Raw genomic sequence first — 25,301 nt, 5'->3', positions numbered from 1 at the left:
ATGACATCACTGAGAATGCAGCCTATCCATTCACTAGAGAGCGGTGACATCACTGAGAATGCAGCCTATCCATTCACTAGAGAGCGGTGACATCACTGAGAATGCAGCCTATCCATTCACTAGAGAGCGGTGACATCACTGAGAATGCAGCCTATCCATTCTGAAGAGAGTGATGACATCACTGAGAATGCAGCCTATCTATTCACTAGAGAGCGGTGACATCACTGAGAATGCAGCCTATCCATTCACTAGAGAGTGGTGACATCACTGAGAATGCAGCCTATCCAATTACTAGAGAGAGGTGACATCACTGAGAATGCAGCCTATTCAATCACTAGAGAGCGGTGACATCACTGAGAATGCAGCCTATCCATTCACTAGAGAGCGATGACATGACTGAGAATGCAGCCTATCCAATCACTAGAGAGTGATGACATCACTGAGAATGCAGCCTATCCATTCACTAGAGAGCGGTGACATCACTGAGAATGCAGCCTATCCAATCACTAGAGAGTGATGACATCACTGAGAATGCAGCCTATCCATTCACTAGAGAGCGGTGACATCACTGAGAATGCAGCCTATCCAATCACTAGAGAGCGGTGACATGACTGAGAATGCAGCCTATCCAATCACTAGAGAGCGATGACATGACTGAGAATGGAGCCTATCCAATCACTAGAGAACGGTGACATCACTTTGAATGCAGCCTATCCATTCACTAGAGAGCGATGACATGACTGAGAATGGAGCCTATCCAATCACTAGAGAACGGTGACATCACTGAGAATGCAGCCTATCCATTCACTAGAGAGCGGTGACATCACTGAGAATGCAGCCTATCCAATTACTAGAGAGCGGTGACATCACTGAGAATGGAGCCTATCCAATCACTAGAGAGTGATGACATCACTGAGAATGCAGCCTATCCATTCACTAGAGAGCGATGACATCACTGAGAATGCAGCCTATCCAATCACTAGAGAGCGATGACATCACTTTGAATGCAGCCTATCCATTCACTAGAGAGCGATGACATGACTGAGAATGGAGCCTATCCAATCACTAGAGAACGGTGACATCACTGAGAATGCAGCCTATCCATTCACTAGAGAGCGATGACATCACTGAGAATGCAGCCTATCCAATCACTAGAGAGCGATGACATCACTGAGAATGCAGCCTATCCAATCTGTAGAGAGCGGTGACATCACGGAGAATGCAGCCTATCCAATCTCTAGAGAGCGGTGACATCACTGAGAATGGAGCCTATCCAATCACTAGAGAGTGATGACATCACTGAGAATGCAGCCTATCCATTCACTAGAGAGCGATGACATCACTGAGAATGCAGCCTATCCAATCACTAGAGAGCGATGACATCACTTTGAATGCAGCCTATCCATTCACTAGAGAGCGATGACATGACTGAGAATGGAGCCTATCCAATCACTAGAGAACGGTGACATCACTGAGAATGCAGCCTATCCATTCACTAGAGAGCGGTGACATCACTGAGAATGCAGCCTATCCAATTACTAGAGAGCGGTGACATCACTGAGAATGGAGCCTATCCAATCACTAGAGAGTGATGACATCACTGAGAATGCAGCCTATCCATTCACTAGAAAGCGATGACATCACTGAGAATGCAGCCTATCCAATCACTAGAGAGCGGGGACATCACTGAGAATGCAGCCTATCCAATCACTAGAGAGCGGTGACATCACTGAGAATGCAGCCTATCCATTCACTAGAGAGCGGGGACATCACTGAGAATGCAGCCTATCCAATCACTAGAGAGCGATGACATCACTGAGAATGCAGCCTATCCAATCACTAGAGAACGGTGACATCACTGAGAATGCAGCCTATCCAATCACTAGAGAGCGATGACATCACTGAGAATGCAGCCTATCCAATCACTAGAGAGCGGTGACATCACTGAGAATGGAGCCTATCCAATCACTAGAGAGCGGGGACATCACTGAGAATGCAGCCTATCCAATCACTAGAGAGCGGGGACATCACTGAGAATGCAGCCTATCCAATCACTAGAGAGCGGTGACATCACTGAGAATGCAGCCTATCCATTTACTAGAGAGCGATGACATCACTGAGAATGGAGCCTATCCAATCACTAGAGACAGTGGCGTAACTAGAAACCTCAGGGCCCCGGTGCAAGAAATCAGGAAGGGCCCCCCAAAAAAAGCATGATTTTGACCAGTGCGGCCAGTGTCCCCAGTGCGGCCAGTGTCCCCAGTGCGGCCTATGTCCCCAGTGCGGCCTATGTCCCCAGTGAGGCCTATGTCCCCAGTGCAGCCGGTCTCACCAATGCAGCCGGTCTGACCACTGCAAGCTGTGTCCCCAGTGCGGCCAGTGTCCCCAGTGCGGCCAGTGTCCCCAGTGCGGCCAGTGTCCCCAGTGCAAGCTGTGTCCCCAGTGCAAGCTGTGTCCCCAGTGCAAGCTGTGACCCCAGTGCAAACTGTGACCCCAGTGAGGCCTGTGTCCCCAGTGCAGCCGGTCTCACCACTGCAAGCTGTGTCCCCAGTGCGGCCGGTGTCCCCAGTGAGGCCGGTGTCACCAATTCAAGCTGTGTCCCCAATGCAGCCTGTTTCCCCAGTGCAGCCTGTGTCACCAATTCAAGCTGTGTCCCCAGTTCAGCCTGTGTCCCCAATGCAGTGGTGGTACTGGAGGGGGGTGGTGGCACAGTCTGGAGGGGGGGTGGTGGTAGCGGCACTGGAGGGGGGGTGGTGGTGGCACTAGAGGGGGGGTGGTGGCACAGTCTGGAGGGGTGGTGGAGGCATTAGAGAAGGGGTGGTGGTGGCACTGGAGGGGTGATTGCACAGTCCGGGGGGGTGGCTTAGTCTGGAGGGGTGGTGGTGGCAGTCTGGAGGGGGGTGGTGGGCTGGTGGTACTGGAGGGGGGGTGGTGGTGGCACTGGAGGGTGGGTGGTGGCAGTCTGGAGGGGTGGTGGTGATGGCACAGTCTGGAGGGGTGGTGGTGGTGGCACAGTCTGGAGGGGTGGTGATGGTGGCACAGTCTGGAGGGGTGGTGGTGGTGGCACAGTCTGGAGGGGGGGGTGGCACTGGAGGGGGGGTGGAGGGCTGGTGGCACTGGAGGGCGGGTGGTGGCACTGGAGGGGTGGTGGCACAGTCTGGAGGGGTGGTGGTGGCACTGGAGGGGGGGTGGTGGGCTAGTGGCACTCGAGGGGTGGTGGTGGCACTAGAGGGGGCTGGTGGCACAGTCTGGAGGGGTGGTGAAGGCACTAGAGGGGGGGTGGTGGTGGCACTGGCACAGTCCGGGGGGGTGGTGGCACAGTCTGGAGGGGTGGCGGTGGGCTGGTGGTACTGGAGGGGGGGTGGTGGCACTGGAGAGGGGATGGTGGCATTGGAGGGAGGGGTGGCACTGGAGGGCGGTGGTGGCAGTCTGGAGGGGGGGTGGTGGTGGCAGTCTGGAGGGGGGGTGGTGGTGGCACAGTCTGGAGGGGGGGTGGTGGTGGCACAGTCTGGAGGGGGGGTGGTGGCACTGGAGGGGGGATGGTGGCATTGGAGGGAGGGGTGGCACTGGAGGGCGGGTGGTGGCAGTCTGGAGGGGGGGGTGGTGGTGGCACAGTCTGGAGGGGTGGGGGCACAGTCTGGAGGGGTGGTGGTGGCACTGGAGGGGGGGGGTGGTACGCTAGTGGCACTCGAGGGGTGGTGGTGGCACTAGAGGGGGCTGGTGGCACAGTCTGGAGGGGTGGTGAGGCACTAGAGGGGGGGTGGTGGTGGCACTGGAGGGGTGATGGCACAGTCCGGGGGGTGGTGGCACAGTCTGGAGGGGTGGTGGTGGGCTGGTGGTACTGGAGGGGGGGTGGTGGCACTGGAGGGGGGATGGTGGCATTGGAGGGAGGGGTGGCACTGGAGGGAGGTGGTGGCAGTCTGGAGAGGTGGTGGTGGAACAGTCTGGAGGGGTGGTGGTGGTGGCACAGTCTGGAGGGGTGGTGGTGGTGGCACAGTCTGGAGGGGTGGTGGTGGTGGCACAGTCTGGAGGGGTGGTGGTGGTGGCACAGTCTGGAGGAGTGGTGGTGAGCTGGTGGCACTGGAGGGCGGGTGGTGGCATTGGAGGGGTGGTGGCACTGGAGGGGGGTGGTGGGCTAGTAGCACTCGAGGGATGGTGGTGGCACAGTCTGGAGGGGGGGTGGTGGCACTGGAGGGAGGTGGGGGTAGCGGCACTGGAGGGGGATGGTGGTGGCACTGGAGGGGGGGTGGTGGGGGCACTGGAAGGGGGGGGTGGCACAGTCTGGAGGGGTGGTGGTGGCACAGGAGGGGGGTGGTGGGCTGGTGGCACTATGGTGGCACTGGAGGGGTGGTGGTGGCATTGGAGGGAGGGGTGGCACTGGAGGGGCGGTGGTGGCAGTCTGGAGGGGAAGTGGTGGAACAGTCCGGAGGGGGGTGGTGGAACAGTCTGGAGGGGTGGTGATGGCACTGGAGGACGGGTGGCACAGTCTGGAGGGGTGGTGGTGGCACTGGAGGGGGGGTGGTACGCTAGTGGCACTCGAGGGGTGGTGGTGGCACTAGAGGGGGCTGGTGGCACAGTCTGGAGGGGTGGTGAGGCACTAGAGGGGGGTGGTGGTGGCACTGGAGGGGTGATGGCACAGTCTGGAGGGGTGGTGGCACAGTCTGGAGGGGTGGTGGTGGGCTGGTGGTACTGGAGGGGGGTGGTGGCACTGGAGGGGGGATGGTGGCATTGGAGGGAGGGGTGGCACTGGAGGGAGGTGGTGGCAGTCTGGAGAGGTGGTGGTGGAACAGTCTGGAGGGGTGGTGGTGGTGGCACAGTCTGGAGGGGTGGTGATGGTGGCACAGTCTGGAGGGGTGGTGGTGGTGGCACAGTCTGGAGGAGTGGTGGTGGGCTGGTGGCACTGGAGGGCGGGTGGTGGCATTGGAGGGGTGGTGGCACTGGAGGGGGGTGGTGGGCTAGTAGCACTCGAGGGATGGTGGTGGCACAGTCTGGAGGGGGGGTGGTGGCACTGGAGGGAGGTGGGGGTAGCGGCACTGGAGGGGGATGGTGGTGGCACTGGAGGGGGGGGTGGCACAGTCTGGAGGGGTGGTGGTGGCACAGGAGGGGGGTGGTGGGCTGGTGGCACTATGGTGGCACTGGAGGGGTGGTGGTGGCATTGGAGGGAGGGGTGGCACTGGAGGGGCGGTGGTGGCAGTCTGGAGGGGAAGTGGTGGAACAGTCCGGAGGGGGGTGGTGGAACAGTCTGGAGGGGTGGTGATGGCACTGGAGGACGGGTGGCACAGTCTGGAGGGGTGGTGGTGGCACTGGAGGGGGTGGTGGGGTGGTGGCACTGGAGAGGGGGTGGTGGGCTGGTGGCACTGGAGAGGGGGTGGTGGCACTGGAGGGAGGTGGTGGCACAGTCTGGAGGGGGATGGGGTGGAACAGTCTGGAGGGGGATGGGGTGGAACAGTCTGGAGGGGGATGGGGTGGAACAGTCTGGAGGGGGATGGGGTGGAACAGTCTGGAGGGGGATGGGGTGGAACAGTCTGGGGGGGGATGGGGTGGAACAGTCTGGGGGGGGATGGGGTGGAACAGTCTGGAGGGGGATGGGGTGGAACAGTCTGGAGGGGGATGGGGTGGAACAGTCTGGGGGGGATGGGGTGGAACAGTCTGGGGGGGATGGGGTGGAACAGTCTGGGGGGGTGGGGTGGAACAGCCTGGGGGGATGGGGTGGAACAGTCTGGGGGGGGGGGGGGGGGTGGAACAGCCTGGAGGGGGATGGGGTGGAACAGTCTGGAGGGGGATGGGGTGGAACAGTCTGGAGGGGGGTGGTGGTGGCACTGGAGGGGGGGGTGGTGGGCTGCTGGCACTGGAGGGCAGGGGGTGGCACAGTCTAGAGGGGTGGTGGTGGCACTGGAGGGGCGATGGTGGGCTGGTGGCACTGGAGGGCAGGTGGTGGCACTGGAGGGGGGTGGCGGGCTGGCACAATCTGGAGGGGGGATGGCGACTTACCGCCAATCAATCGATGATGATCGATTCCCCCTCCTTAGAATCCTGCAGACTGCAGAATGACGCAAAGTTCCTCCACGAAGCATGCCTCCGCTCCTCCAGGAAAGCCTTGCTTCAGAGAGCTCCTCCCCCGCCTTCACTGAATTGGCTGTTTTTTTTTGTGTCCGCCCCGCCTCCCTTACAGTCGCTCTGGATAGGCGGGGGCGGAGCCAACCGAGCACTTCTCTCACGCTGGTGAAGGAAGCCCCCCCCTCACCACGGCATGACAAGCGACAATGAATAACACCACACAAGCACACCCCCGGCCGGACAGTCAGGTGGGCCCCTCGGGCGGCGGGCGGGCTGCCAGTGGGCCCCCTGAAGTGGCAGAGAATTACAGGGTCCAGTCACACTTGCGACTGTTGCGACCCTGATAATTCCGCCACTGACTAGAGAGCGGTGACATCACTGGGAATGCAGCCTATCCAATCACTAGAGAGCAGTGACATCACTGAGAATGCAGCCTATCCATTCACTAGAGAGCGATGACATCACTGAGAATGGAGCCTATCCATTCACCAGAGAGTGATGACATCACTGAGAATGGAGCCTATCCTATCACTAGAGAGTGATGACATCACTGAGAATGCAGCCTATCCAATCACTAGAGAGCGGTGACATCACTGAGAATGGAGCCTATCCAATCCCTAGAGAGCGGTGACATCACGGAGAATGCAGCCTATCCAATCACTAGAGAGCGGTGACATCACGGAGAATGCAGCCTATCCAATCACTAGAGAGCGGTGACATCACGGAGAATGCAGCCTATCCAATCACTAGAGAGCGGTGACATCACTGAGAATGGAGCCTATCCAATCACTAGAGAGCGATGACATCACTGAGAATGCAGCCTATCCAATCACTAGAGAGCGGTGACATCACGGAGAATGCAGCCTATCCAATCACTAGAGAGCGGTGACATCACTGAGAATGCAGCCTATCCAATCACTAGAGAGCGGTATTTGTGCATTCTATTAATCGCACAGCGCGCGTTCACTTTGTATTTTCTCTTCGGACTGAGCAGACATGTAAATCCGCCATCATCAGCCGAGGACGAGGCTCTGCCAGGATCGCATCCCAACTGCAAATTCTTTCCACGTGAAGTGGATGGTTTTAAGTGAAAGGGGAGAATTTCCTAAACGTAAGAGAAGTGTGGGGGAGGAGGAATGTCAGCGCACATTGCAGCCCGCGTCCTATCAGTGTAAAGAGGACCGTTCATTTCCTCGCTCCCACAACGTGTCCCGGAACGAGCCAAGAGAATATTATTTATTGGAGAAACGATCGTCATTGTGAAGTCATTGAGCGCACATTGACGCCAGGGAAGGATTCCAGGGATCGCTCTATGGGGTCCCGCTCTGCGTCCTCCTGTGCGATGTCCCCGATATCTATTTCCTCTACAGAACAGGAAATGAGGGGAATTCCTCCAATGCTACTCACATCTCTAAATGTTGCATCGTTTCGGCTTTACATTCACTGCCATTAAAATACAACTTTTAAATGAAGCCGAATAAAGAAGATAATGTTAGCAAAGTTTTTTTCTGGGTTCCGGGCACTGGGCCCCAGTTCCCAGCCTCCCATCCAGCTCTCAGTGAGGGAATTCAATGTGATCTGATGGGGGACCTCTAATGATGGGGACACTGATGGAGGGCCTCTAATGATGGGGACATTGATGGATGACCTCTAATGATGGGGACACTGATGGGGGACCTCTAATGATGGGGACACTGATGGGGGACCTCTAATGATGTGGAAACTGATGGGGGACCTCTAATGATGGGGACACTGATGGGGGACCTCTAATGATGGGGACACTGACGGAGGACCTCTAATGATGGGGACACTGATGGGGGACCTCTAATGATGGGGACACTGATGGGGGACCTCTAATGATGGGGACACTGATGGAGGACCTCTAATGATGGGGACACTGATGGGGGATCTCTAATGATGGGGACACTGATGGAGGACCTCTAATGATGGGGACACTGATGGAGGGCCTCTAATGATTGGGAAAACTGATGGAGGATCTCTAATGATGGGGACACAGATCGAGGGCCTCTAATTATTGGGACACTGATGGGGGGCCTCTAATGATGGGGACACTGATGGGGGCCTCTAATGATGGCGACATTGAATGGGGCCTTTAAGGAGGGGGACAATGATGGAGGACTTCTAATGACGGGGACAATGATGGAGGGACCTCTAATGAGGGGGGCCGCTAATGACGGACCTCTGATGATGGGGACACTGATGGGGGGGACCTCTTATAATGGGCACATTGATGGGGGACCTTAAATAAGGGAGTCACTAATGAGGAAGCTCTAGTGATGGGGAAACTGATGGAGGGACCTCTAATGAGGGGGACACTAATGGGGAATCTCTAATAAGGGGGACACTGATGGGAGACCTCTAATGAGGAGGGCATTGGTGGGGGACCTCTAAGGAGAGGGACACTAATGGGAGACACTGATGGAGAACATTGATGAGGGACCTCTAATGAGGGCAACACTGATAGGGGACCTCTAATTATGGGGACATTGATGGGGGCCTCTAATGAGGGGGACACTGATGGGGGACCTCTAAAGAGGGGGACACTGATGGGGAATCTCTAATGAGGGGGACACTGATGGGGGACCTCTAATGAGGGGGACATTGATGGGGGACCTCTAATAAGAGGGACACTGATGGGGGGACCTTAATTATGGGGAAACAGATGGAGGGATCTCTAATGAGGGGGACACTAATGGGGGATTTCTAACGAGGGGGAAATTGATGGGGGACTTCTAAAGAGGGGGACACTGATGGGGGGACCTTAATTATGGGGAAACAGATGGAGGGATCTCTGATGAGGGGGACACTAATGGGGGATTTCTAACGAGGGGGACACTGATGGGGGACCTCTAATGAGGGGGACATTGATGGGGGACCTCTAATGAGAGGGACACTGATGGGGGACCTTAATTATGGGGACACAGATGGAGGGATCTCTAATGAGAGGACACTGATGGGGGACATCTAACGAGGGGAACATTGATGGGGGCTCTAATGGGGGGGGGGACACTGATAAGGGATCTCTAATGATGGGCACCTATAATTATGGGGACATTGATAGGGGGAACTCTAATGAGGAGGGCACTGATGGAGGACATCTAATGATGAGGACACTTAAGGGGGACCTCTAATGATAGGGACACTGATGGGGACCTCTAATCATGGGGACATTAATGGGGGACCTCTAATGATGGGGACACTGATGGGGTAGCTCTAACGAGGGAGGCATTGATGGGGGGCATCTAATGAGGGGGACACTGATAGGGGACCTCTGATGATAGGGAAACTAATAGGGGACCTCTAATGATAGGGACACTGATGAGGGACCACCAGTGATGGGGACACTGATAATGTATTCAGCCACACCTGGCAGTCGGAGGTCACCACGTAGATCCCTAACCTCGCCATTATCATAACATTTCTGAGCAATCATTCCCATCCAGGTACATTGTTACCATTCCCAGTAGGGATGAGATGTTAGGCTGGGATGTGATGTGGAGGGTCTCAGACACAATACAATGAGCCGGATAAGGGGACAGCTGGCTGGGGGTCTTTACGTTCAGTCGGAGGTCACCACATGGACCCCTAACCTCACTGTTATCATAAATATCCTAAGCAATTATCCCCATCCAGTTACATTGTTACCATTCCCAGTAGTGATGAGATCTCGGGCTGGGATGTGATGTGGAGTAGTGATGGACGAACTTCCGACGGGACGTTTCGCGAAAGCGAAATGCGAACGGACCCAAACGTTCGCGAAACCGAACGTTCGCCGCGGGCCCCATTGACTTCAATGGGAGGCGAACTTTGCAAACCTTCATGTCGAATTTGCGGCCACGTGGTAATTATTAGGGGGTAAAACGTAGTCCCACCATCTGGACAATGACATAATACATGTATGAGGTGAATTTGGGATCGATAACTACAAGCATTTTTATTTTATTTGGGAAATTGTTCTAACAATTCAGGACTATGGAGCTAATGAAGGCAATGGAGGAGAGGGAAGGTCAGGGACCAGGGTAGGCAAAGAAGAGGGTGCAGGAGATGATCACCAGCAGCGTGACATACCGGAATGACACATGCACCGTGATAGAGGCATCTGACAGCAGCACCGTGACATACAGCGCTGACAGCAGCACCGTGACATACAGCGCTGACAGCAGCACCGTGACATACAGCGCTGACAGCAGCACCGTGACATACAGCGCTGACAGCAGCACCGTGACATACAGCGCTGACAGCAGCACCGTGACATACAGCGCTGACAGCAGCACCGTGACATACAGCGCTGACAGCAGCACCGTGACATACAGCGCTGACAGCAGCACCGTGACATACAGCGCTGACAGCAGCACCGTGACATACAGCGCTGACAGCAGCACCGTGACATACAGCGCTGACAGCAGCACCGTGACATACAGCACTGACAGCAGCACCGTAAGCAGCCCCAGGAGGAAGTCAGCACAGCACAGGGATGGTGTGATCCCCTCATAATAAGAACCCCCAGGAGGAAGTCAGCACAGCACAGGGATAGTGTGATCCCTTCATAATAAGAACCCCCAGGAGGAAGTCAGCACAGCACAGGGATATCATAAGCAGCCCCAGTAGAAATATGACACCGCTCAACCTCTTCAAAGAGGAGGGTAGGGGCATATAGTACGGTGTGCTTTTTTGGGTCAAGGAAGTGAGCCAAATGAATTAAGAAGGTCTGTGTGCTTGATTAAAAAAATAGTTTATAGACATATACATGGTCTACTGGTCACATGTGTTGAATTCCTCCGAGATCCATGCCTCATTCATTTTTAGAAATGTGAGGTAGTTAACACTGTGGTGAGCTAGGCGAGTACGCTTATCGGTCACAATCCCCCCTGCTGCGCTGAACGTCCTTTCGGACAGGACACTGGATGAGGGGCAAGCCAACAGTTCGATTGCAAATTGGGCAAGCTCTGGCCAGAGGTCAAGCCTGCCCACCCAGTAGTCTAGGGGTTCATCACTCCTCAGAGCGTCCACATCGGCCGTTAACCCAATGTAGTCGGACACCTGACGGTCTAGGCGTTCCCTGATGCTGGATCCGGATGACACCTGTCGATGGGTCGGCTGAAAGAATGACCTCATATCCGAAGTCACCAACACATCTTCAAACCGGCCTCTTCTTGCAGGCGCTGTTGGATTGGTACCCGCAAATCCTTCTCTGGGAGTGGGAATTGCTCCTCTGCCAGCGCACGCAAAAGCAGAATGCAGCATTTCTCGAAGCAAGGCCTGGAAGTGCTGCATTCTGCCAGCCCTCTGTGACGGCGGTAACATTTCCGCCATTTTGTGTTTGTACCGGGGGTCTAAGTACGTTGCCACCCAGTACTGGTCCTTGACCCTCATGCTTTTTATACGGGGGTCCCTATTAAAACACTGGAGCATGAAGGCCCCCATTTGCACTAAAGTGGAAGCGGTGTGGTGGCCTGGCTCCTGCTCATCATCCAGGATAATGTCGTCCTCTTCATTCTCCTCTCCCCATCCTCGCACAACAGGGATCCCAGAAAGGTTTAAAGCATGCTCTTCTTGCTCCTGCTCATCCGCCCCGGCACCATCCTCCTCTGACTCCTCATCAGACTCCTGTTGTTGACTTGTCTCAGATAGAGTAGCCCCCCCTGGGAATTCATCCAGCATTGCGACTTCCTCATCTTCCCGCTCCTGCTCCTCCACAGCCTGATCAATGACACGACGCAATGCACGCTCCAGAAAGAAGGCATAAGGTACCATGTCACTGATGGCGCCATGGCTGCGACTGACCAGTTTGGTGATCTCCTCAAATGGCCGCAGAAGTCTGCATGTGTCGCGCATGAGCAGCCACTGGCGCGGTGAAAAAAAACCCAGCTCCCCAGAACCGTTTCTTTCGCAGAGTTCATACAGGTAGACGTTAACTGCACGTTTCTGCTGGAGCAGCCTATCAAGCATATAGAAGGTTGAGTTCCATCGCGTCGGGCAATCGCAAATAAGACGTCTGACCGGCAGATGGTGTCGCCGCTGAATGTCAGCAAGGCGAGCCATGGCCGTGTAAGATCTTCTGAAATGGGCCGAGATTTTCCTTGCCTGCCGCAAGATGTCCTGGACCCCAGGGTATTTGACAAGGAATCGCTGCACGACCAAGTTTAAGACGTGTGCCATGCACGGCACGTGCGTGATTTTGCCCTGTTTCAATGCGCTAAGCAGATTGGCACCGTTGTCACACACCACTTTACCAACTGTCAAATTGAGCGGTGTTAGCCACTCATCTGCCTGTGAACGCAAAGCTGAAAGGAGTGCCGGGCCAGTGTGGCTCTTTGCTTCCAGGCACAACAGACGCAGCACGGCATGGCAACGTCTCACCTGGCATGTGGAATAGGTTCTGGGGAGCTTGGGCGGTGCAGTGGAAGAGACGCTAGCAGCGGAAAAGGAGGAGGCAGCTGAGGAGGAGAGGGAGGAGGATGGAGTAGGAGGAGGAGAAGAAGAGTCAGGCCTGCATGCAATCCGTGGCGGTAAAACCAAATCTACACGGGTGCCACGGGTTACATGCTTGACGGCCGTCAGAAGGTTCACCCAGTGGGCAGTAAAACTGATATACCTTCCCTGCCCGTGTTTGCTAGACCACGTGTCTGTGGTCAGATGTATCTTGGCACCGACACTGTGTGCCAGAGATACATTCACTTGCCGCTGAACATGGCCATATAGCTCTGGGATGCCCTTCTCTGAGAAATACTTCCTTCCTGGGACCTTCCATTGTGGTGTTCCAATGGCCACAAATTTGCGAAAGGCCTCCGAGTCCACCAGTTTATATGGCAGTAGTTGGCGGGCTATGAGTTCTGACAAGCCAGCCGCCAACCGTTGGGCAAGAGGGTTATCCGGCGTCATCATTTTTTTACGCTCAAACATTAGGCCCACGGAAGCCTGCCTTTTTGCAGAAAAATGTGAGCTTGGCGTGATGGAAGGTGGAGTGGAGGACAATTGTGAGGAGAGAGGAGAAGGAGAAGTAGAAGACGAGGCTGGACGGTGAGAGCCTGCAGTGTGGCTTTGTGTGTTCCGTTGCTCCCACTGGGCTCGGTGATGGCTGCTCATGTGCCTTCTTAAGGCGGTCGTCCCTAGGTGAGTATTGGGCTTACCGCGACTAACGCGTTGACTGCAAAGATTGCAGATGGCAACGCTATTGTCAGCAGCGGACACGTTAAAAAAAGCCCACACTGCGGAGCCATGTGCCGGTGTCCTGGGAGCGCCAGATGTGACCGTACATGGTCGATGACTCGCTCCTGATACATTTGCAGTCTGCTTTGTCCCTGCTGTGCAATGTAAGTCATTGCTGCTTCTCCTCCCTATCTGCTGGTCCATATCTCCCTCTGAACTCCCCTCCTCTTCCTCTCTTGTGGGCACCCACGTGACATCACTAGACACGTCATCATCAACGTCACCTTCCCCACCGCTATAAGTAGAGATCTCGGAGTAGGCAGCAACACCGGGGACCAACCTCCTCCTTGGGCTGATCTGGGTACTGGCGTCAGACTGCTGAGTAGCGCTTGTTGCTACCTCCTCTTCCTGATCCAATACCAAGAGTGGCTGCGCATCAGAAATGTCCTCTTGATATGGATCGGAAAATAATTCCAGTGACTCAAGCGGAAGGTATGTGGTGGTGGTGGTGGTGGTCGTGTTGTTGGTGGTAGTGTCTTTGGGGGTGCACATAGCAGAGAGTGAAGAAGAGGGTGCAGATCGAGAGGATGAGGAGGGTGCAGAAGAGTAAGGCTGAGCGAGCCACTCAACCAAGTCTGGTGCATCCTTTAAAGTAATTGAACGCACCTTCTGCAACTTCCCACTTTGGCTCAAGCCTGTTGCTCCTGCCCTACCCCTACCACCCCTGCGGAAGGGCCTGCCTCTTCCTCTGCCTGTCATTTTTTAAATGACCCTGTGACAAAACTCTTAGTCCCTATACCGATGAAGGACTGCTGCAGTATAGGGCAGCGGTCAGCAGTGGTGCACGTCAACCCTATCTATTGTGGACCTATAGCGGTCCTTACAGAACAGCAGACTGTACCGCACTCAAGCCTATGTACCGTAGCACCCTATACCAAGTTACCAGTCCTTATAAGAACTTTTGTGGACCAAGCAGGTTGTGTATTAGTGTTTAGCAGACTGTACGTCAGTCCCTATACCGCTGAAGGACTGCTGCAGTATAGGGCAGCGGTCAGCAGTGGTGCACGTCAACCCTATCTATTGTGGACCGATAGCGGTCCTTACAGAACAGCAGACTGTACCGCACTCAAGCCTATGTACCGTAGCACCCTATACCAAGTTACCAGTCCTTATAAGAACTTTTGTGGAACAAGCAGGTTGTGTGTTAGTGATTAGCAGACTGTACGTCAGTCCCTATACCGCTGAAGGACTGCTGCAGTATAGGTGAGCGGTCAGCAGTGGTGCACGTCAACCCTATCTATTGTGGACCGATAGCGGTCCTTACAGAACAGCAGACTGTACCGCACTCAAGCCTATGTACCGTAGCACCCTATACCAAGTTACCAGTCCTTATAAGAACTTTTGTGGACCAAGCAGGTTGTGTATTAGTGTTTAGCAGACTGTACGTCAGTCCCTATACCGCTGAAGGACTGCTGCAGTATAGGGCAGCGGTCAGCAGTGGTGCACGTCAACCCTATCTATTGTGGACCGATAGCGGTCCTTACAGAACAGCAGACTGTACCGCACTCAAGCCTATGTACCGTAGCACCCTATACCAAGTTACCAGTCCTTATAAGAACTTTTGTGGAACAAGCAGGTTGTGTGTTAGTGATTAGCAGACTGTACGTCAGTCCCTATACCGCTGAAGGACTGCTGCAGTATAGGGCAGCGGTCAGCAGTGGTGCACGTCAACCCTATCTATTGTGGACCGATAGCGGTCCTTACAGAACAGCAGACTGTACCGCACTCAAGCCTATGTACCGTAGCACCCTATACCAAGTTACCAGTCCTTATAAGAACTTTTGTGGAACAAGTGAGTTGTGAATGTTTAGCAGACTGCAGCAGAAGGGCAGCAGTCAAGTATAATATCCTTTCTATATTTGGAAGAAAGAATATTATACATGTACAAGCCTATTACTGTACCACTGATACCAGTCCTGAAAAGAACCTTTGTGGAACTAATAATAACAGCAAGTCTTTAAAATTACCCTCACTGCCTGACAACACTGCTTCCTTCCTGTCCCTATACAAATTGGCAAAAAAAGAGAACGATTAGTGGTTACTGGAACAGCTCTTTTGTGGACCTTGATAGTAACAGCTAATGATGATGATGATGATGATGATGATGAAAGACTAATCTGGCTGTCCCTGTAGCATACACCGTCCTTTCCCTTTCTCTAAACTAACAAAAGACACTCAGGCTGCTGCAAGAATCAGCAGCACAGCAAACCTATCAACACCTAACACCTATACCAGTCCTGAAAAGAACTTTTGTGTACCAAATAGCTAGTGGTTTATCTCTCCCTACTCCACACAGGAACCTGTCCCTATCGTAACAGAAGAAAGAATGTAAAATGGCCACCGGATCGGGTGTATTTATAGGTTAGGGGGAATGTCCAAGTGTCCATGTGCTGTCATGTCTCAATTGGCTGTCCTGTATCACATGATAAACGTGTCACCAAAGGTTAAAGTTCTTGTATACATTAAACACGTAAGTCCGCCGCGGCGAACGACGGAAAAAGGCGTTCGAACGTGCGGACCGCGAATGTCGGAAATTCGCCGCGAAACGACCGCCGGGCGAAACGTTCGTCCATCACTAATGTGGAGGGTCTCAGACACAAGACAATGAGACGGATTTGGGGACAGCTGGCTGAGGGGGGTCACTGCCATCATTCGGAGGTCACAAACAGACATCTGCTATTATTCTGCCCTCCGCCGCCCCCCCGACGCTCATTCACTCATTAATCCCAATTGTTATGGAAATGCCAACAATGGATCCATAGTGTCACATCAGCCGGATTCCAGGACACCAACAGCTGTCATTGGAGCGCGCAGCAATGTCACATCTACACAGCAGCCAATCATAGGTGACGGGCGGACAAAATGGGGGGGGCTCTTTTATCGCCAGCCATTCCATAGGAATATTTGGGGGGGAGGGGGGGGTTTACAGGACATCACTGGGAGGCTGAAGGAGCCGAAACTCGTCTGTATCTCCAATAAGGGTTCCCCGGGGGCCCATTCACACCGCAGGAATGCATTAAGGCGCTTGGCAATCAAATTCAATGAGCTACCGTAACGCATCGCACGTTTAACGCATGAAAAAACAGACATGACCTATTTTTTTTTTTACCACGCAGCCCAGGGCACGTTCGCTGATTGGCTGCTCCCCCACCGCAGATTATGCATTGTGATGCCACGCGGTAAAATATTCGCTTTACCGCACGTTACCACAATGCACAGGTCCTCCCTAATGTATCCACCACCACCAAGGAGTCTCACTTCTCCCGTTGCATTCTCTGTGTTGTGAACTTAGCAAGTCCAGGTTCCCTTGGAGAAACACCAGACAAGGGAGTAACTTGAAGCGCCCACGAAAGGGCAGAGCAAACCATTTTTACGTAACTGCCACCCTAGGCAGCATCGAATAACCGGCTCTCCTTCGACTCCCCACCTGGAGAGCAAGGATAAATATCCAGTACTTTCTAGTATGGAGGAACATGTGACTTACTCTACTTCCCATCACGTGACAGTGCTGGTGCATGCCAACTGGCCATTCTGTCCCATGGGGGGGTGGGGAGAGCCCTCAGCCCTGTGTAAGCTCCAAAACATTTTGGGCTTTCAACCTTTGAACAGGTTGAACAGAGAGCTTCATTCTAACGGTAAGCCGGGTACCCTCAGAAGGTTCAGTACCCAACTCACACCAACCCCACTTTTCACAAAGACTCCAACTGTAGAGAATAACCAGCATGCTGGAAATCTTCTACAACCAATGCTACGTATAGTAAGGGCGACCTCGGGAAAGCTCATCAGTGTCATCTCTGCATTACCATCACCGATCGTTTTATGAACCCAAACCCAAAAACAAGAGGAGTGTAAATCCATGGGATCTTCAGCAAAGACCAGAGAGCTGAACGAGGGTACCAATGAGCTGGGGATCTGCTGAACAAGAGTGCTAATAAGTTAGGGATTGACTGAAACAGGGTACTACTAAACTGGGGATCTGCTGAACAATGGTACTAATAAGTTGGGGATCTGCTGAACAAGGGTATTAATAAGTTGGGGATCTGCTGAATGAGAGTACCAATGATCTGGGGGATCTGCTGAATGAAGGTACTAATAAGTTGGGGATCTGTTAAATGAGGGTATTAATAGGCTAGGGATAACTAAGTTGGGGATCTGCTGAAAGAGTTTACTAATAAGCTGGGGATCTGCTGAATGAGGGTGCTAATATGCTGGGGATCTGCTGAACAAGGGTACTAATAAGTTGGGGATCTCCTGAATGAGAGTACCAATGATCTGGGGGATCTGCTGAATGAAGGTACTAATAAGTTGGGGATCTGTTAAATGAGGGTATTAATAGGCTAGGAATAAATAAGTTGGGGATCTGCTGAACAAGGGTACCAATGAGCTGGGGATCTGCTGAATGAAGGTACTAATAAGCTGGGGATCTGTTGAATGAGGGTACTAATGAGCTGGGGATCTACTGAACAAGGGTACTAATGAGCTGGGGATCTACTGAACAAGGGTACCAATGAGCTGGGGATCTGCTGAACGAGGGTACCAATAAGTTGGGTATCTGGTGAACGAGGGTACTAATGAGCTAGAGATCTACTGAACAAGGGTAATAATGAGCTAGGGATCTACTGAACAAGGGTACCAATGAGTTGGGGATCTGCTGAATGAAGGTACTAATAAGTTGGGTATCTGGTGAACGAGGGTACTAATAAGTTGGGTATCTGGTGAACGAGGGTACTAATAAGTTGGGTATCTGGTGAACGAGGGTACTAATAAGTTGGGTATCTGGTGAACGAGGGTACTAATAAGTTGGGTATCTGCTGAATGAAGGTACTAATAAGTTGGGTATCTGGTGAACGAGGGTACTAATAAGTTGGGTATCTGGTGAACGAGGGTACTAATAAGTTGGGTATCTGGTGAACGAGGGTACTAATGAGCTGGGGATCTGCTGAACATGGGTACTAATGAGCTAGGGATCTGCTGAGTTGGGGTACAACTGAGCTGGGGTTCTAAAGGGCCCATTTAAAACAAATCCAAAACCAACACATGCACGGGGCATTTGCCAAGCTTCAATAAACCTTCAAAAAAGCATCAGAAACACATAAAAAAAAGCACGTTAAAGGGGTAGCCATAGCCAAAGTCAAAGCCTTAGAGGTCTTACCTGCAAAAGGCTCCAATGTTCTCCACAATGTAGCACTGACCCCCATTGTAGCAGTAGGTGGGGTAGATCTCGCACAGCGACTTGCAGGAGTTGTTGCGCCTCAGGTAGCCGTTGCGGCACTCGGTTCCGTTCTCGCCTGTCCCCGACATGGTCTGCGTTTGGTCCTTGTTGACTTCTGGGTGATACTTGGGGTACGTCTCACCGCGAAAGGGGAAGTCCTGGCGGCTGGTTGGTCTCTCATCGATTGTGGCGGTGTGTATCTTGGGAGTGGCCACCTTGGGGAAGTTCCGAACGTCTTTAGCGGCGATGTCGTCATCCTCTGCGTCCTCGAGGTCTTCTTCGTCGTCGTCGTCGTCCTCCATCCCCCCCTCCCCGTATCCATCTGCGTAGAAAGGAGGGGTGGGGTAAAGGTAATCAAAAGGAGAAAAGTCATTGTAATGCGAGTGCTTGTGCCAAGGGCTGAGCTTATCATGGAAGCCCTTGGTGGAGTCACCACCCAGAGGGTAGCCCAAGTGGTCGTCTAAATCAGAGGGGTCCCTATAATCTATGTCTGTAAGGTCAGATGGGGGTTCAGAGGGTTTTGGTGGACTGTTAGGTGGGGCACCAGTAGATAAAGTATCTACTTGACTTTTTTCGGTGGCCACCGTCACGTCGTCTCCCTGCGCTGCGGGCTGCCTCGAATCATTCTCCAATATGGTGAACGCTCCCTGAGATTTCCCTGCCTCAAAACTGACCTCTTTCTGGGACATGTGAAGGTCGTCGTGGCCGGTTTCAGTACCTGAAGGCGATGGAGGCTGCACCGACGTCTCTCGGGGCACTTGCAGGAGATGGTCAATTTCTGCCGAGTCGGGGCTGATGGCTTTTTCCGTCGCTGGGCTCAGCAGCATGGCATTGCTCCAGGCGGTTGAGGTCTGAGAAGGCGTCGAGGTGGCCAGATCCATGAAGTCCCGTAAGTTCCACCCGCTTTCCGATGAGCTGGAATGGGTGACTTGGCTCGAGGGCACCTTGATGTGAGGGTCGCCGCTACCGGAGTCTTCTTGACTCTCCGCCATGGAAGGTTTATCTCCTTTGGCAAAACTTTTCCTGAACGCCAAGTCAACCGTTCCTTGGCCAACAGGCCACGCAAAACTGGTCACGGGTTCGTCATTCCCATCACTGCTCTCGGAGAGCAAAGACCGGGATGGAGACTTTCTGTTGGCGTAAACGTCATCGTTACATCCTGCGCAAACTGATGACTTATTGTCTGCGTTGGTCCTCGGGGAGCGCTGCTTTACCCAACTTTCATTGGATGCAATTCCATTGGGCGCTGCCGAAGAAGCCTCCACTCCTATAGACACCACCGACTTAGGTGGCTTCACCTGGGGCTTCCTGGTCTTGGTTCCACTCCAGGATTTACTGTCTTCTCCAGCAGATCCGGTCCTCCGGGACGTCACCTTGTCCACATCTAGCACTCCTTTTTCCAGAAGAGAGGCCAGAATTTCTGCCGCCGGTGGCTTGTAGGCGTGATCCCCTTGCTCATCGAAACCCATTACATCGGTTCCATTTTTGGGATCTAAAAAAAAAAGACCAACAAAAGACAAAGTGACAATGTAAGACGGGGGTCACTCGCCAAGGAGGTCTGGTGTGTACAGCAAAAGTGGCCCTCAAACTCAAGTAAGACAACCAACGCCATTTCTACGGTCCTTCTCAGTGTTTTCAACCCGACCCCGGTGATCCTGCTATGGGGGAGGTCCTTATTCAAACACTTTCTGTTATAAGGTGGCAACAGTCTTTCCCTGTCTCCCAATTGTGCTTGTGTGTTGTCACCAGTGCTGGGACAAGATCATCCAGTGTCCAGGGCAAAGATGCTAAATTTGCACCCCCATCCTTCATTATGTGTGAGCTTATGAGGAGAAGGAGGAAGAAGGGGGAGATAAAGCACAGCCTGCACCCCCTCCCGGCTCTCTCCTCCTCTCCTTGCTGCTTCCAGCGCTGGGCTGACAAAGGTTGTCGCTGTCACTACTCCTGTCAGGCTTTTAGTAGAAGGAGCTTGCAGCGACCCCCCAAGAGGAGGAGAATGGGGAGAGAGAGAGAGAGCACAGCCTGCACCCCCTCTCGGCTCTCTCCTCCTCTCCTTGCTGCTTCCAGCGCTGGGCTGACAGAGGTTGTCGCTGTCACTACTCCTGTCAGGCTTTTAGTAGAAGGAGCTTGCAGCGACCCCCCAAGAGGAGGAGAATGGGGAGAGAGAGAACACAGCCTGCACCCCCTCCCGGCTCTCTCCTCCTCTCCTTGCTGCTTCCAGCGCTGGGCTGACAGAGGTTGTCGCTGTCACTACTCCTGTCAGGCTTTTAGTAGAAGGAGCTTGCAGCGACCCCCAAGACGAGGAGAATGGGGAGAGAGAGAGAGCACAGCCTGCACCCCCTCCAGGCTCTCTCCTCCTCTCCTTGCTGCTTCCAGCGCTGGGCTGACAGAGGTTGTCGCTGTCACTACTCCTGTCAGGCTTTTAGTAGAAGGAGCTTGCAGCGACCCCCAAGAGGAGGAGAATGGGGAGAGAGAGAGAGAGAGCACAGCCTGCACCCCCTCCTGGCTCTCTCCACCTCTCCTTGCCGCTTTCAGCTCTGGGCTGACAGAAGTAGTGATGCAGCTGTCACTACTACTGTCAGCCTTATAGTCGAAGAAGCTTGTAAAGTCCCCAAAGAGGAGGATGAGGGGGGAGATTGCCACTTTCAGCTCTGGGCTGACAGAAGTAGTGATGCAGCTGTCACTACTACTGTCAGCCTTATAGTCGAAGAAGCTTGTAGAGCCCCCAAAGAGGAGGATGAGGGGGGGAGAAAGAGCACAGCCCGCACCGCCTCCTGACTCTCTCCACCTTTCCTTGCCACTTCCAGTGCTGGGCTGACAGAATTAGTGATGCTGCTGTCACTACTCCTGTCAGACTTATAGTAAAAGGAGCTTGTAGCGCCCCCCAGAAGGAGGGGAGAGAGAGCACAGCCCACACCTTCTCCCAGGTTCTTTCCACCTATACTTGCTGCTTTCAGCATAGGGTTGATAGAAGTAGTGATGCCACTGTCACTACTCCTGTCAGCCTTATAGTGGAAGGAGCTTGCAGCGCCCCCCCAAGAAGAGGAGGTGGGGGAGAGAGAGCACAGCCTGCACCTTCTCCCAGCTCTTTCCACCTCTCCTTGCTGCTTCCAGTGCTGGGCTGAAAGAAGTAGTGATGCCACTGTCACTACTCCCGTCAGCCTTATAGTAGAAGGAGCTTGCAGCGCCCCATCTCTACAATCCAGGCAGCGCCCAGGGCAGCCGCCTCCCTTCTGCCCACCCCTTGTTCTGGCCTTGGTTGTCGATCTCACTACTCCTGTCAGCCTTATAGTGGAAGGAGCTTGCAGCGCCCCCCAAAAGGAGGAGGGAGGGAGAGAGAGCACAGCCTGCACTTTCTCCCAGCTCTTTCCACCTCTCCTTGCTGCTTCCAACGCTGTGCTGACAGAAGTAGAGATGCCACTGTCACTACTCCCATCTGTCTTATAGTAGAAGGAGCTTACAGCGCTCCCATCCCTACAATCCAGTCAGCCACTCCCTTGTGCCCACCCCTTGTTCTGGCCTTGGTTGCCAACCTCACTACTCCCGTCAGCCCTATGGTGGAAGGAGCTTGCAGTGCCCCCCAAGAGGAAGAGGGAGGGGATTGACAGATCACGGCACGCACCTTCTCCCAGCTCTCTCCACCTCTCCTTGCCGCTTCCAGCGCTGGGCTGACAGAAGTAGTGATGCAGCTGTCACTACTCCCATCAGCCTTATAGTAGAAGGAGCTTGTAGTGCCCCCCAAGAGGAGGAGGAGGGGGGGAGAGAGAGCACAGCCTGCACCTTCTCCCAGCTCTTTTTACCTTTCCATGCTGCTTCCAGCGCTGGGCTGACAGAAGTAGTGATGCCACTGTCACTACTCCCGTCAGCCTTATAGTAGAAGGAGCTTGTATTGCCCCCCAGGAGGAGGAGGAGGGGGGGAGAAAGAGCACAGCCTGCACCTTCTCCCAGCTCTTTCTACCTTTGCATGCTGCTTCCAGCGCTGGGCTGACAGAAGTAGTGATGCCACTGTCACTACTCCCGTCAGCCTTATAGTAGAAGGAGCTTGTAATGCCCCCCAGGAGGAGGAGGGGGGGGGGGGGAGAGCACAGCCTGCACCTTCTCCCAGCTCTTTCTACCTTTGCATGCTGCTTCCAGCGCTGGGCTGACAGAAGTAGTGATGCAGCTGTCACTACTCCCATCAGCCTTATAGTAGAAGGAGCTTGTAGTGCCCCCCAAGAGGAGGAGGAGGGGGGGGGAGAGCACAGCCTGCACCTTCTCCCAGCTCTCTCCACCTCTCCTTGCCGCTTCCAGCGCTGGGCTGACAGAAGTAGTGATGCCACTGTCACTACTCCCATCAGCCTTATAGTAGAAGGAGCTTGTAGTGCCCCCCAGGAGGAGGAGGAGGGGGGGATAGAGAACACAGCCTGCACCTTCTCCCAGCTCTTTCTACCTTTGCATGCTGCTTCCAGCGCTGGGCTGACAGAAGTAGTGATGCCACTGTCACTACTCCCGTCAGCCTTATAGTAGAAGGAGCTTGTAGTGCCCCCCAAGAGGAGGAGGAGGGGGGGGGAGAGCACAGCCAGCACCTTCTTCCAGCTCTTTCTACCTCTCCATGCTGCTTCCAACACTGGGCTGACAGAAGTAGTGATGCCACTGTCACTACTCCCCTCAGCCTTATAGTGGAAGGAGCTTGCAGCCCCCCCCTCCCATCCCTACAATCCACACTGCGCCCAGGGCAGCCACCCCCTTCTGCCCACCCCTTGTTCTGGCCCTGGTTGTCACCCTGTTACAATGCATTCTGATGGGGACAACAAGTGGCCATTTCAACACATGTGACCCAGACAATAGTCCACTGTTGTCACCATCCGAAAACCCACCCTGGAAAATGCCTGAAGTATCCGCAAAGTGGCAGTAGGAGACCAGCGGCAGACTAAACGTCATCCCCAGTTTGGGTCTTTTTTTTAAACACCCCCCCCCCCCCCCCCACTCAGGACTCATTTAGGAAGATTTCAACAAGGGAAATGCCTCGGCCTGACTCAGTATTTACAGAATAGATGCGGGTAAGAATTGGCAACGACCATAACCTATATATCTAATATGTTCAAAGACAATGGTGGTGTAAAATTTCCAATCTGCCCCCACCCACCCCCACCCTTGGTTGGTCCTGAGCCATCCTGACCCCAGCCAATGTGCGAATGACGCCAATATTTCACCGACTGGCTTCCATTGACCGTGTGATATAATAAGACGGAGCGCTGTCACATTGTGTATGGCATCCCCGCCACCGGTTGCGGTCCGGAGGAATCCGCAGCCTCCAGGCCAGCCCCGGTGAACGCCAATAATTGTCCAGATTACATATTCATGGCACGTGTCATTACCGATAAATCACACGCCATGTGACGCCCTCCGTCTGCCTAGTGACTGGGGGTCTGCGCTCCCTTCTCCACGACCGTTAACCGCGGATTGACTGGAAGAAGGGGGGGGTAGCGGAGGGGTGTAAGTGGGGGGGGGGGGGAGGGGGTCAACCGAATTCTGCATTAAATAGATGCCGTTGCCAGTAAATAAAATTCTCTGCAAAAAAAAATGCAAAAATTCAAAAATTTTCCTATCCCCCCCCCCCCCAAATCTGACATTATCCGCAACGTTTAACCGCTGCAGCGCCATTAACCCCCCGCGTCCAGGTGAGTCGTGTTGCTAGGGGGCTGAGGGGTAGATGGGAGGGACCCAGCCTGGCACGGGGAGGGTTAACACGGTTGGTGCGACGGATGGTTTTGCAAAATTAGATGATACCCCCTCTACCCCCTTCTTTTTCATTGCCCTCCCTTTCCTTTTTTTTTGCCCCCCCCCCCCCCCAATTTTGGTGCCCCATAAAAGGGTTAAAATGCAGCAATTTATTGGGGGAGAAGCGTCTGCGGTCCAGAAATGAGCGCGCCAGGTGTGGGGATGGCAGCAAGGTAGGACAGGTGGGGGGGGGGGGGGTGGTGGACAAGCCCAGCATAGACAGTTCTCCCCACCCCCCCCCCCCCCCATCTACCCCATAGGGTCACCTACCTCCAGCTGTGCACAGTACGACCAGCCAGCAGAGAAGTGCAGGCAGACTCCAGCCCTCCATGGTCAGAGATCGCTGTGTGACGGAGGCGGGGGGGTCTGCGGAGAGTCGTCGTGGTGGTAGGGGGGGGGGTTTAGCCCCAGATGTCCTGTGTGGCCCCTGGGCACCGAGCAGGGACAGGCTGGGGGGACATTGTGTCCTGAGCTGCAGCCTCCTCACTCTGCCTAATGCTTCTGCTGCTGAGGAAGGATGGGGGGGAGGGATGGGGATGGGGGGGGGAGGGATGGAGAGGAGAGGGGGGGGCTGGCTGCCTAGAGGGGGGCAATGGAGCCACTCTCCTTTCCCCGCCACAATCAATTGCTCTTTAATTATCTGACCATTAGAGGGGCTCAGGGGAGGCGACCCACCCCCCCCCCCCCCCAAACCACCCTCCCCGAGACCACCGGAGGCACTGTCCCTGCAGATGGCGCTCACACAGAGGGGAGCGCAGTACAAACAATCAACACCTTATAACTGGATACAGAATATCCAAACCTGACCCTGAAATGTCCACATCCGATACATTGTATTCACGGAATTCTCGGTATCTGTTCTTATTCTGTATGTATGGACTCTGCACAGTACCACTTCTCTTGTCCTGTATGTTGGGTGTAATTCTCGGTATCTGTCCTTATTCTGTATGTATGGACTCTGCACAGTACCACTTCTCTTGTCCTGTATGTCAGGTGTAATTCTCGGTATCTGTTCTTATTCTGTATGTATGGACTCTGCACA

General features: G+C 54.0%; 1 protein-coding gene across 6 annotated transcripts in view; it reads right to left on the bottom strand.

Annotated features, from left to right (window-relative positions):
* Positions 1–24,778, bottom strand: part of CSPG5 (chondroitin sulfate proteoglycan 5) — a 114,836-nt gene extending 90,058 nt beyond the window's left edge. For 5 of the 6 annotated variants that reach the window (XM_077493590.1, XM_077493592.1, XM_077493591.1 and 2 more), the window contains exons 1-2: positions 24,530–24,778; positions 18,440–19,991 (exon numbers count right to left, since the gene is read on the bottom strand). In XM_077493590.1, the coding sequence (XP_077349716.1) occupies positions 18,440–19,991; positions 24,530–24,590 (1,613 nt within the window). In that variant the 5' untranslated portion in view covers positions 24,591–24,778. The remainder of the gene's footprint in view (positions 1–18,439; positions 19,992–24,529) is intronic. The other variant, XM_077493595.1, reaches the window with a different exon arrangement.
* Between the last annotated feature and the right edge of the window lie 523 nt (positions 24,779–25,301).

The sequence above is a fragment of the Lithobates pipiens genome, unplaced genomic scaffold, assembly GCF_037356315.1.
Source record: "Lithobates pipiens isolate NorthernLeopardFrog02 unplaced genomic scaffold, aLitPip1_a1.2 Scaffold_19, whole genome shotgun sequence".
NCBI lineage: Eukaryota > Metazoa > Chordata > Amphibia > Anura > Ranidae > Lithobates > Lithobates pipiens.
The sequence above is the reverse complement of the archived record's forward strand: the minus strand, read 5'-3'. Positions and strand labels throughout refer to the sequence as shown.